This window comes from Ruditapes philippinarum, unplaced genomic scaffold, assembly GCF_026571515.1.
Source record: "Ruditapes philippinarum isolate M1 unplaced genomic scaffold, ASM2657151v2 ctg5758_1_1_1_1, whole genome shotgun sequence".
Lineage (NCBI taxonomy): Eukaryota > Metazoa > Mollusca > Bivalvia > Venerida > Veneridae > Ruditapes > Ruditapes philippinarum.
Window position 1 is genome coordinate 79,761 of NW_026855301.1, and position 15,491 is coordinate 95,251.

Here is a 15,491-nt window from a genome sequence, read left to right on the forward strand (position 1 = left end):
TCACTATTTTGCCTTTAACACATTACACAATGAAAAAAAAATGAATTTCTTCAGTGTAAGCAATACTTTTTCCCTAACAACAGAAAGCTTAATTTTTCCCTTGAACTTTATTCTGAACAATTTCGATATGGCTCTTAAGGAAGTTTATTAATCAATCAAGAGGAAAAATCAATTTATCAATTTATCAATATATTTGGCACATCAATTTGTCAGTCAAATATACCCCAGTATAAGTCATTTATATTATTCTTCATATTCAATTCTAATTCAACTTCTATATTCCATTATATCGATTTAACATATAAACTGCTGGCTGCTACTTAGTCCCTAAAATAGAGAAAATAAGAATCCCTAAAGAAAGCCCAACACGTAATAATTGAAAATGTTGCATGCTCGGTTTGATTAAACCTGTTCACGGACGGTACTGTTATTTTATTTTCTATTTCAGCAACATTAACATTAGCTCATAATTGTTCTGCGTAGTTATTTTCTATTGTCTTGTCCCTTGAGCAATATATGTGTAGCAAAATGTTAAATCATCGATTTTGAGACGAATTTGCACGCACAACCAAGTACCTACCGAGTATAAGAGAAAGTGAAAATTGATTTCTTTAACTTTTTGTTATTAACATAAAATTTCCTTTAGCCCTTGTATTTCAGTCATAAATTTAAATGAAACATACCAAAATAACTCAAAAACTCAAATTAGAGAATTGCTTAAAAGTTCTTGGCCCGATGTACTTTCGGTAGTCAGAGAACCCAACAAATGGTCTTAATTTTTAATATAATCGTCCTCTTTATCAATGCCCACCTCTGCTTCCTTCAAAATAGAACTCTCTACTTAGGTCCTAAAATAACTTATTGACCGCCTCCATGACACCTTCGTTGCTTCCAAAACGTCTACTACGAAGCTTGGTTTTTAGTTTGGAAACAGGTAGCAGTCATAGGGGGGCAAGTCGGAGAATATTGGGATGGGGAAGAATTTCAAAGCCGCAATCAGTCGCAGCAGCCATCACAACTTGGGATGTGTGAGCTGGCGCATTGTCATGCAGGAGCAGAACGCATTGAGTCAGTTTGCCACTCCCTTTTCGCGCAATTTCTTGACGCAACCGTCTCAGTTCGTCTGCATAGTACGAACCGTTTATGGTACGACCTTGCTCAAGATAGTCAATCATGATTATCCCCTGATTATCCCCAAACAATTCAAGCCATAATCTTTCCTACTGATGACACTCTCTTGAATTTCGTCGAAGGGGGTGAGCCAGGTTGCTTCTACTGTATGCTCTGTTGTTTTTGTTTTGATTCTGGATCGAAGTGATTGACCATTTTTCATCATGAGTTACGATCCGGTAGATAAAATCAGTTCATCTTCGTAGCAAGACAAAATATATCTTGAAATGTCAAGCATTGTCCGTTTCTGGTCGTCAGTCCACTCTCTGGGGAAGCATCTAGCGGAAACCTTTGACATGCCAGATACATCAGTCAGAATTGCCTGAACTGAAGCAATGCTTATACCGACTTCCCTTGCAATGCTCCGTAGGTCTCACCTTCTGTCGCACATGACCAGATCGTACACAGATTCGTCAATTTCATCGTTTGTGGCCTCTTTAGGCCGCTTAGGCCCCTCAACATATCTATTGCTCCCTCTGTCCCTCTTTAATTCAGCAGCCCAATTTTTCACAGTATTCATAGATTTCCTTGGGGAACATTCCTTTCTTACAGAGGTACTTTGTGACGGCACTGATTTCGACTTTCTCCATTTGGTCTTATTGACAAACCCCTGTACTGATCAAAGTGTGTTTTATGTTACTTAAATTGTGTAAAACCGCGTGCAACTCGGTCAGTATTCTTCATTGAGAATGTAAGTGTAGTGGCTAGAAGTATATCAGGCCAAGAACTTTTTGATCATACCTCGTACAACGGGTGTCATCCCTTCAGAAGTTCAACGATCACTTGAAATCAGAACAGATATTCACTTATTACATTAATAAATCTAATTTGTGTAATATAATAATAGTATGTACCTGTATTAGTTTATGAACCGCTTTCTTTGATGCCTCGTCGTTAATCAAACACTTTGGATCTTGAAGAACTACAATGAACGCATCCAAATAAGAGCACACAGTTGTTTCGTCGATTTCAAGCTTTGAGCTATGCAAGATTTTATTACGGATATCTCTCGCCTGAAAGAAGTTTTATAAATTTTTAGAAGGGGAATTACATAATTACCATCATTATTTCGTATTTTTGATAAACATGTATCAACATTAAGAACATTATTTTTTCTACTTGTGGTAAAAGAATGAGTGCTTTAATGTTTTTATACTTCTAATGTTATACTGAAAAACTGAATAACGTATGCTGTTCGAATTAATATTTAAATGTTAACATTAATTTTCAGAAAATACAACTAACTGATTTTGTGACTACGGTTAAATCTGTTAAATAAAATGGCTATATGATTATTTGAAACAATTAGTTTATTAAATAATTAAATAATTTTTTGATGATATAATTATTGACTGTTTTCTGTACTTACCAAATGAAACGGACTAGTGTTGTTATGAGGGTTAATACTGGTCACAAAGTTTTGCATTGCCTTGTTGTTTATGATAATGCTAAGCAGGCCAGCAGCATCTGTATCTTTAGCTGATATCCCTGGACCTTTAGTTGTTTGGAAACATTTTGCATAACTCCACCCATTAGGGTCCGAACACCACGTACTTGGGTCAGTGTTCTTCCATAAGGGATCTTCAAATGCATGCTCGTCTAAAATTGAGTCGTAGAATTTACTACAAATGCCATCAGGGCATTTCCTACGTCCGACTGGTCTGCTTCCAAAACAGTTGGTTGGGTTCTTTTGGTGACATGTGCGTCTACTACATGCCTTTGAAGTGTTTAAATGATCTGGAGAAAGATTATGTGACGTACACTGGTTGCACTGTTGTGGTGATCGAGATGACAATGTCAATATAATCTTTTGAAGAGTATTATCACGACATTGCAGTACCTTTTCTCCAACAAATTCTTGAAGACCTTCCTGTAAGTATTCTAGTCCTTTTGAGCCTCGCACCCAATTCGCAAACATATCTGAATCCAGTTCTTCACTTTCCATTATAGCATTCTCGAAACAGGTCAGTCTGAATGAAAATATATTTATAAATGTGATTTTATAATGTTTCTTAATGTTAAAAGATCGGCATTTTAATCATGCTAGCGTATTCAAACAGAAACTCAAATAAACAAAACCTCATATTTTTAATCATTTTTTTCTATGTTGGTTATCCGGTTTAGAGGTAAACAGGGGAGTGTTGGCTGTGAGATAGGTCTTTATCACAGGACAACCAAGCGCATCATAGTATAAAATAGCAAAACGTAGCATAGCATTACTTAGCATATCATTACACAACATAACAACACATTTTGCAGGAGGTCATTTATTGATAATTGAAGATGGTATCTGTTGGGTCAATGTTTTAATGTAGATACCAATTATCTCACAGTTGACGAAATATGTATACTTTATGCAGCGTAAAATTGTATACATACAATTTATAGTTATACAGTTCAAATATAATGTTGTATAAATTGTTAAAAAGTAGCATATTTGACAGTAAGTTAGCTGAGAAATTTTGCTGACTAGTATATTTGGTACACAAGGTAATTGACCTTTTCAAGCAGAATTTATTTGTAACAATTTAACAAAAGTATGAAAAAGCTGACAAAAATGACATGATAAAAACTAAACATATATATCATTCACAGAAAATATCTGTAAACATTATTTAACAATGGTGAATATCATTACATGTATTACTAAGTTGACATTACTGTTTCACGTACTATGCATATTATTGGTGAGGTTGTCTCCCTTTAAGTAATATATGTGTGCATATACATGTTTAGTCTATGACTAGGCATTTTCTTTATAAGCATATGGCAGGTAAATTGCCAAGTTATTAGATAGTTTGATATTTTGGTTGATAAGTGCTTCTAACTTCAGCAGTGTCGACAATAAAAAAACTTCATTATTTTTTATTTACTATTAACATTATGAGCTCAGTTATAATTATTATTATTGTAATTTCAACTTTTTTATAGGACCTGATAATCCCTATTAAGTGTACCGCCAAATGTTTATTTCAATTTTTTCACCATCGCTATTAATATAATAATGAGCCAATGAGTGTTGTCAAATGATGTAATCGTAGAAACGTGTTGATGCCATTTTTTAATCATACGACAAGCTTTTCCAATTAGAGCTGTGCAGTTTTTTAACAGTACGAGTACGCGCATCAGTTGTATGCAAGCAAAAAAATCCATTTTGTAATAAAAATTGTTACCGCTTGATGACCGTTTTCCGCAGTTTAAAATGACTCATTTTTACAGCGTAAAGATTAAGTAAAACTGCTCTGATAGACTTGTTCTGGTAAGTTTCCTGAACTACTTACAGCGTAAAGATTAAGTAAAAACTTGCTCTGTTAACCTTGAACTCCTTACAAATCACTTGCTGAATCGTATATTAAGTACTCGGCAAGAAAATTTCAAGAAAGATAGATGAGTTGAAAAATCTAATTTCATCTACTTAAACACCACTTGACATATTGTCTTGCAACAGACAACAGTTTAAGGTCTAACTTACTATTAATACTTCAATAACAATTAAATTTACCATTTTGATTGTTGTTTTATTTCAATGTCGAGACGTTTTCAAAGTATTTCTCATTGTAACACGTCGTGGCTGATGCCGGCTCGTCACGGCGAACCGTTATAACGTAAGGATTCTACTGAGGAAACAAAAGAAAACCACCTAGATTTCAAATCCATCCAATTTTAACCGAAGCTTGGCGTCCAACTTTTGATATGATTCACCAGTATTAGGACTCGACTCTTACATAGCGGTTAAAGTCCTTTAATATTAGGGTCATTTTAAAAATTAAGCAAGGTTTGCATTTGGCCAATTTTGCTTAAAACTCTTGCAGAAGTCGACAGATATTATAATTGGGTTCAGACAACTTATTTTTTTACAGAGTTATGACCTTTTTAAAACAGATTTTAAAAGAAAAAATGTTTTCAAATGATAACTCACGAAGTAGTCATAGATTGTTAATATTTTTGATACACATAATATATTAGGTAATATCATAAAATACTACAAACTCCGACGCAGTGGTCTCCCTTCGCCTCGTTTCACAAAGCGTTTGCTAATCAAATCACTCTGTTAATGTGGCCATACCACGTGATTTTTTTGGGTACGAAACACGCAGATATTGCACCGATACAGGTACAGCTCGAATTAGCTATTCCTTTTATCTGTTTCCATTAAAATTGACAAATAGGGGTGTCGATAATTCTTATATAAAAGCATACTATTTATCGCTTAAATCTTTTACCACCTTATCAATCAGCGTTTGGTATAATAGTGTAGTGCTAGAGTCAGAGAAATACAAAACATCTACATCTCTGGTATAGTATTTACTCTTTGAGTGTGCAGACCCTGGTTCCAATCAAGGAAAAGGCATGTTATCTTTTATCTCTTTTTTTTTTTTTACAAAAAAATGCAGTTAAGTTCCACGTGAATTTGATTCACATAATGCTGTTTGATAATAATTACTTATACACACATTACCATTCAACAGGTTAAGTGTAAGAAAACACAGTCGTGATTAGAGTGATAATCGAGCAATGAAAGAAATATATATATAGTTAATAAATATGAGCCAAAATTGTTAAAAATGTGGCGAATAAAATTCAGAGTTTTCAACAGAATAAAATTGATTATATTATTCATTCTGTTCAATGACAGTTAAAAATTAAATGCATTCAAACCACCATAAGTTTAACATTGTATTGTGCAAAACATTATAAAAAAGAAATTGAAAAGTTACGTGACACTATAAAAATATATTCCGAAAGTAAGAAACCATTCTCAAGAAATGTGTACAGTTGCAGATTTAAACTCGAAAAAATATGTTCATAATCCGAGATCTTCATAATCTGAACTCTCTAACCACTATGTTCCTGAGACTAACGTTTCTATTTCCAGATTTATTCTTCTATGTTGCAAAAAAAAGGAAAAATGTATGATTGAAGAACTGAACAATCCATCATATCATGATGGTACGACCGATTTATGTAAACGTTATCGTGTTCGACTTATATCTTTTTTTAATAACTTTGCCGTTACTCATCCGATGCAGAGAGTACCTGTCTTCTGTCGTTACACTTTTATATTAAAAGATACGGTTCACACATTTTGAGTCTTATTTAATATACATGTATGTCAATTTGCTTTTACTTGTAATGTGAGTGTTTTTTTTTTCAAATTTACATATTTTATTTAATCCTACGTGAATCATTTGGCCCGTTTTTCAATGAATCATTACACTAAGTGCTTAATGCAAAATGATCATTTAAAAACAAATTAAAGAACATTTTAATAGAATGTGGCGTACAGTTCAATTATAAAATGTTTTGCAATTAATATGTTAATATTACAATTTTATTTTTTAAAGAAGAAGTTATCAATAGCAGTTTGAGAAAACTGAAGAAGTTATTTGAAATCTAACTTTTTCAAGAAATGCGACTTTCATAATTATACACTTTAAATGTTTATGTTTAACGAACGGACTGCACTGTGAAATCATTTTTGATATCTTGTATAACAATTTAATTAAGTAATATAAATGTTACTAAGAAAATGAATCGTGTTGAAGTTATTTTTATATGCTTATGCTGTGAGTATATCATATTCTTTCTTCTGCATCCGCGCAGTTTGATTAGGACCCATGCTGTTCGTTATCAGTTTCTCTACTTGTTATACGGTTTGTAAGCGATGGATCCTGATCAGACTGCGCGGTTGCGCAGGCTGGTCTGGATCCATGCTGGTCGCAAACACACTATGTTGGTTTTATCGTGGCGCAGCTTATTTCATGATTGGCAAACTAGTGCAGGGAAATAGTATTTTTACTTTTTTACATTTCTTTTTTGACTAAAGGATTAAGTTTTGTTTACATTACATTAGTGTACAATGTGCTCGACTTAGAAGTACATTTACTAAGTATCAAAATTGTTCTTTTTTCCCAATAAATTATTTTTGAATCAACCAATTCTCTTTTATAAATATAACGCATACTTTGACTCTGGAAAATAAGAAAAGATCAGGATGAATATGATAATGAGACAAAATGCTCTAAAATCAAAACGAGGCTACATAAACTAGATTTTTTTAACAAAAAAGTGTGATAGAATAATAAGAGACTATATAGATAACATTGGATCGGTGAAAACCCTGGAAGTTCCACATCTTTTAAGTCGCTAGACCCTAGTTCATATTATGATATTCGCACAATTAACGAAGAATTACGTGTCAATTACCAGCTAGCTTTAAAGTTCCGTCATAAGTAAGTTTCGAGTAGTGAATCTGATTAGTTGCTGGTAAAAACCGGTGACTATATTTGTAACAGTTTAATAGTACATCTATGGTAGAAGAAGGCATTAAAATCTGAAAATGTTGAACATCAAGGGAACCTCTCTTTAAGGCATTTCACCTGTGTTTACCTTGAACTCTACAACGTTCTCATTAAATTTTGTCAAAGTGATGGTCAATGTTATGAGAAAAAAATATCATTAGGGTTTGAAACCTTATAACTTTATAACTTATAAAGGTATTAAATCATTCAATATAGTGAATATTCGTATCATATATTGATTTTCGGCTGATTTTATATGTAATTTACATTATTTAATTCGCACTGCTTGGATTTGATATTTAAACATTCAGGCATCAAATTGCAAGTAAAGGTTTGACTATTTGTGTCTTTTTGACCTCATATAAGATTTAAAAGAATATATAGACAAATTTCAGGCACCTACACAGTCACATTAAATTCTACATGATAATAGGTAAAAGAGTACGCTTTCTTGCTTGGAAAATTAAGCTTCATGACAGTATTTTAATATTGAAATGGCAAATTCGAAAGAAGTCAACATATTTTTCTATCAACAGCAACTATAGAACAAGCGTTATGCATGCAATTGCATGGCCCCAATTTAGATCGAAGCATTTAACATACCCTAGTGGATTTTAAACATGACAATGACATAAAGTTCGTTAATCTTAAGCGTGATCTCGTAACAATGAATGCACACATAAACATTAACATTTAAAGTGTATATGAAAGTCGCATTTCTTGAAAAAGTTCTATTTCAAATATCTAATTGCTACGGATTACTTCTTCAACATTATCTTGTAATATAAACATATTACAGCCAAAATATTAATTGCAAAACATTTTATAATCGAATCGTGCCCGACATTATATTAAAATGTTCTTTTGTTTTTAAACGACCCCTTTGCTTGAAGCTTTTAGTGTAATGGAACATTGCAAAACAGGCACAGGGTCCACGTAGGATTAAATGAAATATATATGTAGGAGAAAAAGACACATTATAAGTAAAAACAATGTTCATACATTTTTTAAGGCTTCAGATGAGTGTTTACCGTACATTTGAAAATAACGGTGTGTTCCGTACCATTTCAAAAAAAACCTTATGAAAATATCACTGCATTCACTAGATAAATTGGACATAGTAAATATGTAAGATTAAGCAATCATGATCATTTGTCTATGAAACAGTGAAAAAGAACGGACGACTTGCTAGAAATCGATTGCTGTGATAAATGAGTGCGTACCGTTCCCCTCGGCTCCGGCTATGAAAACAAAATTGTACTCGAATGTTCTCAAAAACAATTCAGGGGTTTTCAATAGTTTGATTAACCGTGGGTAGCTGATAGAATTACAGGTACTTTGCGCCTTATCTGATCAAAATTGGTTGAGTAACAGTAAAATTATTTTTTAAAAATCCAACTAGAATCGGTAAAAAATCTGTGTGTACCGTACCTGTGTCGTAGAGGATAATACAACAACTCGTATATATAGTATAATTTGCTGGATTAACCGGACTGAGAATCTTGCATAACTGCACAGTTAATTACTGTCATTATTAAATCATTAAACAGGCACTACTAACACTTCTTCGAGTAAAAGCAAACAGATATCCCGATTGTGAGAAAAAAACACAAAAAAACGGATTATCTTCGAAGCTTAAATGTCCATTTAGTAAACGAGTTTATAGCAACAATTCGATAACTTTCCAAAGTTGTATGCATTTAAAGAGAGGCTATTAAATATTAATGTGTTGGTAGATTTATTTTCTGTTATCTTCTAGAGACTGTGACTAAGATAGAAACTTGAGAAAAAATACAACACGTACCTGTTTTATAACTTCGGGAATATCCACAAATAATCACATTCAAACAGTCTTGAAAATTATGTTTTCACTTCAGAAAATAGTCTTTTTGACGTTATAAACCATTTTCATGGTGTACACAATTAATAACACATCCTGTGCGTATTCACATGAAATAGTCGATATAACATACTTTGATGAACTTTAAAACGGTTTTAAAGCAGCATGCCCGCAGATTCATTGAAAATGTTATAACAGAAAAACATTGTGAAGTGAACTTTGGTGGCATATTTCTGCCAACAGTTAACCGAATAATTATTGCGTTAACTATCTGACTAACTAATTAGTTTTCGTGATAACACGATAGATAATAGATAATTATCAGACTTACTAGTTTTTTTGTTAGATAGATGAATGTCATATAACTTCCAAAGAGCACTAAAGAGTGCGAAGGACTGCCAAAACTTACCAGTTAAATAATAGATAATTATATGTTTATTTATACAACTTTTGTGTTTGTTTACTTAAGTATCAGATAATTATTTGTATAACTGGATAAATTTCATGTTTATAGCACTGCAAAAATGTATGGATATACGGAAGTGTACGAGGTCCGTATATCATTAATATACGGATAGAAATACGGGAAACTTGAAATACGGAGATACAGATATACGGGGACCGTATATTATGCAATTCCGTATATGACTAATATACGGTGATCCGTACACTCGAAATATACGGGAATTTGTTATACGAAGTCCGTGTTTTACTAAAATACGGACTTTTACTAACAAGTATATTAGTAAAATACGAAAATCGGTCTTTTAGCAAATTAAGATTAACTTCTGAATTGCCCATTTCCTATATAAAGAAATCTAACATTTGTCAGACATTTATCAGAATTAATAAAAATTGAAAATTAAAAGTTTTTTAATTTAAATTATATTTTGCCTTTTGCCGTTTAAATTTACATGTTCCGGATATTTTGGATTATATGGCCCGTCCCCAAAACGTGTGGGACCGAAACGATGATATGATTTTTTATCTCGGTTATTCTTTTAATAAGAAAAAACCAAAAAAGGGATAGTATTCTAGCTAAAGGGGCCGCTTTAATTTGTTTTTTTTTAGTCAATATTGGTCTTTTTAAAACGTAAACCCCCGGAAAAGCCCTGTATTTTTTCATTTTAAAAGTATTTGCATTGTTTAAAAGGTACATAATTTTGGGGAAATTCTACTGTTCAATTTTGGGCATGTATTGCAATATATATGTCTTGTAAGTAAGGGTTTAATTTTCTTTAAAACCCCTTTTCTTCTTGGGTTTGCTCTTTTCGTTCGTCCGTCTGTCCGTTCATTCCTGCATTTTGAAGAAGATGATGATGATAATGATTCATTCATTCATTCATTCATTCATTCATTCTGATGATATGATACATTCATTCATTCATTTAGTTATTCATTTATATATTTATTCACTTATTTATTCATTCATTTATTCATTTTTATTGATTAATCTATATTTTTATATATTATTTAATTGATTGATTGATTTATTTATTTACTAGCGATGCAAAAGAAAGAAATATTTTTATTTTGTTACAAATATCCAATAAATTATAACGCATTCAAAGATTAAAAGTAGCGTTTGCTTATACAGGGCTGGGAATCAAAACTGCGTCGTATCCTACAAAATGTAAACAAACGCCGCCATCTTGGAACGTAAAACGTATGTTTTTGTTTATAACTTTTTTTGTTGGAAATGACTGAAAACCAGCAATATGTATTAACACGCTACACTATTTTCCGCTTCGTTCGGTATATGTTGCTTGCACAACTATTTTGTAAAACAAAAGTTATAGCGAACTTACATCTCGAAGCGGGGCAGATTTTTTATGAAAATGTGTGGATACGACGCAGTTCATATTGCTTTATCTATCGTTTTTTCCTTCAAATCAATTATATATTTGTTTCAAAGTTCACCATAAACATCGAAATATAATTTTGCACCATTTACTAAAATTTCATTAAAAAGAGATGTTTATTTTCTTAGAAAATAATGATTTTTACGAAATGATACGACGCAGTTGAAAATAAAATATGATACGACGCAGTTGTATTTTTGCCAGTCTTTTCAACAAGGATAATTTTGGCAAAATATTTCTATTTTATGGAATAATCACTTGCGCTAGATAAAAAAAAACCCAGATCATTTGCGGTGTATAGCAATGTTCTGTTGCTTTTGATTATTTAGAATACATTTTGTCATGTCCAATATAACATTTAATGTGAAAGTTTACATTGCGGAAGCTACTTTTCAGTTAAACATGTTACCTAATTGATCATAATATCTGAAATAGTTTCTTATATTTTCCTGTATGTTCAATATTATCCCTAATTTTTTTCGCAAAAAAATATAGAAATCTATTAATTTGAATTCATGTTGGCTAGCTACGCTCTAAGTTAACTGTGGTTCTGCATGTTCTGGGTAATGACTGCTTTTTTTTGTGGTTTGTTTTCAAACTTTCACTCTACACATTAGCTTTACTAGGGACAAGGACCTCAGGTGCGCCTTTGTGCATTATTTCAGACAAAATGTTGCACCTGCAGAGAACCATCGACATTTTGAAACTAGTTTGATAGGTTTTCCACACGAAAGAATAAAAAGTCCCTGGTGGTTTTCGAAATCATAGCAGTTCAGTTCAGTTCAAGTGATTTGAATTCAGTAAACATAAACAGCTCGGCCACGGTCGGACACACCTGTCTGATTTGTTTTTTTTTCAGCAAAATTTGTTAACGTCAGCTGTACAAATAAGCAGCTTTTTTATTAACTTCTGGCGTGAAGTTATAAGATTATAAATATTTGAATTAATTATAAAGAGAATAACATTTAAAATTCTTATTTCGGTATGACTAGCAGAGAAATTTTCAATGTAAACAGGGGGTAATCCTCTGTGAAGTCATTTTCTGAAAACCTTTGATTAAGTTTTCAGGCAATTCATTATCAAATAAAAATCACACTTTAGTATGAAGGTATGTTAAGATGCCATGTCTCTAGTCTGTTGAAAATTCGATGCGATAATCTGCCCTTAATTTTCTGTTCAATAATGTGAAAACTTCTTCAATACTGTTGAAAGATCATGTCTGCCTATATCTGTATCAAATTTATCGGTACACAGCGTAAAATACTTTTGCAAAACAGACACCTTCTTCACAAAATAATCTGTAGTTGTATCATATGAAACTCGATTTTGAAAATTTAAAGTTTTTTAATGGAAAAGAATGATACTTAAATTAAGTGCAAATATAGAAAATACAGTCTTGCATATCAGATTGGCGTTTTTGTGAGTTTTACCCATGCCGGAAATTTCATCTGGCATGGGGGGTTCCAGATGAGTCTCGTGCTGTACAATGGCACGCTTAGGATGACGTCATTTTACCGTTATGAATGTTAGTTGTAATTAATACGCTCTTTTAAGAAAGTAGTTAACGGTTGTAATGATATAAATTTTCATTTGAAAATAAAGATAAAGAATTTAAAATATAATCGAATATTGTAGAATATGTAAAAAAAATCTCTGACATATGCTTGCGGTTCGGACCGGAATATCCGTCCCGAGGTGACCCGCCCATGGGCGGTAACTCGGCAAGCCTCGTTACCGCCCAATGGGCGGGTCACCTCGGGACGGATATTCCGATCCGAACCGCAAAAATACGACAGATATTATTATTCCGTAGACCTTTCCTCATCGGCGTGAAAATATGCAATACGACAAAATCAGAGGTAACGTTCCGCAGCGCTGAACATAAAATGACTAAACGGAACGCATAACCTACTTACAAAAATATATTGTAGCTTATATAACCATTTATAATATAATTTTAAAAATTTAATGTTCAGATTCAAATAATAAAGCTCATCTGTTCTCATCGATTACCAAGAAAATGAATACAATAAAATCGGCACGTAAAAGACATAAGTAATAACGGAATTGACGGAAATTATTGCTCATTACAAGTAACAAAGGTAGGCATGCAATTTGCGCATAGCTCTCTTCCGATAGCAAGAGACCTTTTCAAAATCTGTAATTCTTTCTCTCTTTTTTTTTTTTTAAAAAAATGTCATTCCTGATTAATACTAGTACAGGGTTCAGGAGAGGTTACACTGGAATATTGAATTTTGTATCAAAAATAGTAATCACTCCCATTTCGAACTCACGGGAACAATTTTAGAAGCATGCTAAGGCAACACTTGAACACGTTGTCATATGTGTTTGCGATCACGACGTGTTTATTGCACAATGTGTATTGCGTTTGATACATTTTTTCGGAATTTGTAGATGCTTATGATAGGAACATTTATCTAAATGCGACCGAAAAATGCAGCCTTAATAGAATTGTATTACATTTCCATTTTTATGGAATTCTGCTTTTGACTTAAGTTGTAAACAAGAAATGTTGTTAGACGTTATTAGCATACATAGCACATAATTTAAATAGTTTAAAACCAATATGCAGCCTTCAATGAAAATACAACTGCGTCGTATCATATTTTATTTTCAACTGCGTCGTATCATTTCGTAAAAACCATTATTTTCTTGGAAAATAAAGATCTCTTTTTAATGAAAATTTAGTAAATGATGCAAAATTATGTTTTGAAGTTCATGGTGAACTCTGAAAACGAGTATATAATTGATTTGAAGGAGAAACGATAGATAAAGCAATATGAACTGCGTCGTATCCACACAATTTCATAAAAATTCTGCCCCGCTTCGAGTTGCAAGTTCGCTATAACTTTTGTTTTACAAAATAGTTGTGCAAGCAACATATACCGAACGAAGCGGAAAATAGTATAGCGTGTTAATACATATATCTGGTTTTCAGTCATTTCCAACAAAAAAAGTAATAAACAAAAACATACATTTTTCGTTCCAAGATGGCGGCGTTTGTTTACATTTTGTAGGATACGACGCAGTTTTGATTCCCAGCCCTGTTATAGAATTGTCAACAAATGCACAATGAATAAATATATCATTTTAACTATTGCTAAATGGCTATTAATTTCCGTAAAGCTTCGGATTATTGTGATCGGAATAAAACATTTGGTATTTAGACTTTCTGAAAATAAAAGTAAGGATGTAACGTTGACTCTAGGACAGGGACTAATTTAGGGCAGTCGACGATCGATAGTTAATTTCTACACCCGGTAATATAATCCACGTATTTTAGCGATGTCGATAACCGAAGACTTCAGAGCATATTACACAAATAAATTTGATTGCCGAGTAGTGGAGTATCTACATGTTGTACTGTTTTGGCGAGAAGATTTTCGCTAATTTATTTACATCAGTGTTAAACAACACAATTACAAACCCTTTATTGAAATTCTAAATTTAAAACTATTTGATTTTTTTTCAGGCTTTCTTTGTATAAGTTCCCTGTGTGTTGTGCAGGGGTGACGCGCTCGTTTAGGGTTTGAGAGGTCTAGGTTTCTAATCCCAGTTGTGGCAACTATTTATTTTTATTTATTTTTTCTTATTTTTATTGATTTTTTTAAAAGAAGTAGCCGCGATGTGCAAGGGTTAAGTGTGGCTATCACAAAAAATGAACATAAATGATTTTTTGATGCAACTCAAGTCATACAAAATTCCGTATTTTTAAAATAAATGGGTTTTGTAAAAAAAATTTCGCCAGTGTGGGGGGGCTCGGGGGCCCCGGGGGCAAGATGAAATTAAAAGTGTTATAAATAAAATTATCCGGAAAATATACCCCAGATTAAAAGTCGATTTAAATTTCAAAAAATCAAAATATACCCAAAAAGCTTGCCCGGGCCGTAAATGTTTTTTATAAAGAAAGTATATATAAATTTTTTGTTATTTAAAATCAGTTATGTAAAAAGTTAAATAGCAAATTTCCCAGTTTTTTGGGGGAGGTTTTAAAAGAAACACACTTTGGGGGTGTTTTTTTTTTTGAGAAGAGAAATTTTTTGTTTTTTAAAAAGGGGTTTTTTTTGATTTGTTAAAATTGGTTGGGGTTTTAATTTTGGTTTTTTTTAAAAGAAGGGTTTTATTTGGTTGTAATTGGTTTTTTTTGGTTTTTGAGTTATATCTGTTTGGAAAGATATAATTGGTTGATTTTGGTTGAATGTTTGGAATGATTTTGTCTTGTCAAGTTTATATTAGTTGATGCTTTGTTTTGAAGATATTTGTAAATATTGGGTGATGGAGTTTAAGTTTTTTTCT

The 15,491-nt window shown here is 32.4% G+C and overlaps 1 protein-coding gene across 1 annotated transcript in view; it reads right to left on the minus strand.

Moving 5' to 3' along the window:
• The window catches only part of LOC132742839 (uncharacterized), a 29,315-nt gene extending 19,747 nt beyond the window's left edge, over nt 1-9,568 (minus strand). Inside the window, exons 1-3 of the mRNA XM_060731334.1 lie at nt 9,277-9,568; nt 2,540-3,140; nt 2,025-2,183 (exon numbers count right to left, since the gene is read on the minus strand). Coding sequence (XP_060587317.1) covers nt 2,025-2,183; nt 2,540-3,115 — 735 coding nt within the window. The 5' untranslated portion in view covers nt 3,116-3,140; nt 9,277-9,568. The remainder of the gene's footprint in view (nt 1-2,024; nt 2,184-2,539; nt 3,141-9,276) is intronic.
• Between the last annotated feature and the right edge of the window lie 5,923 nt (nt 9,569-15,491).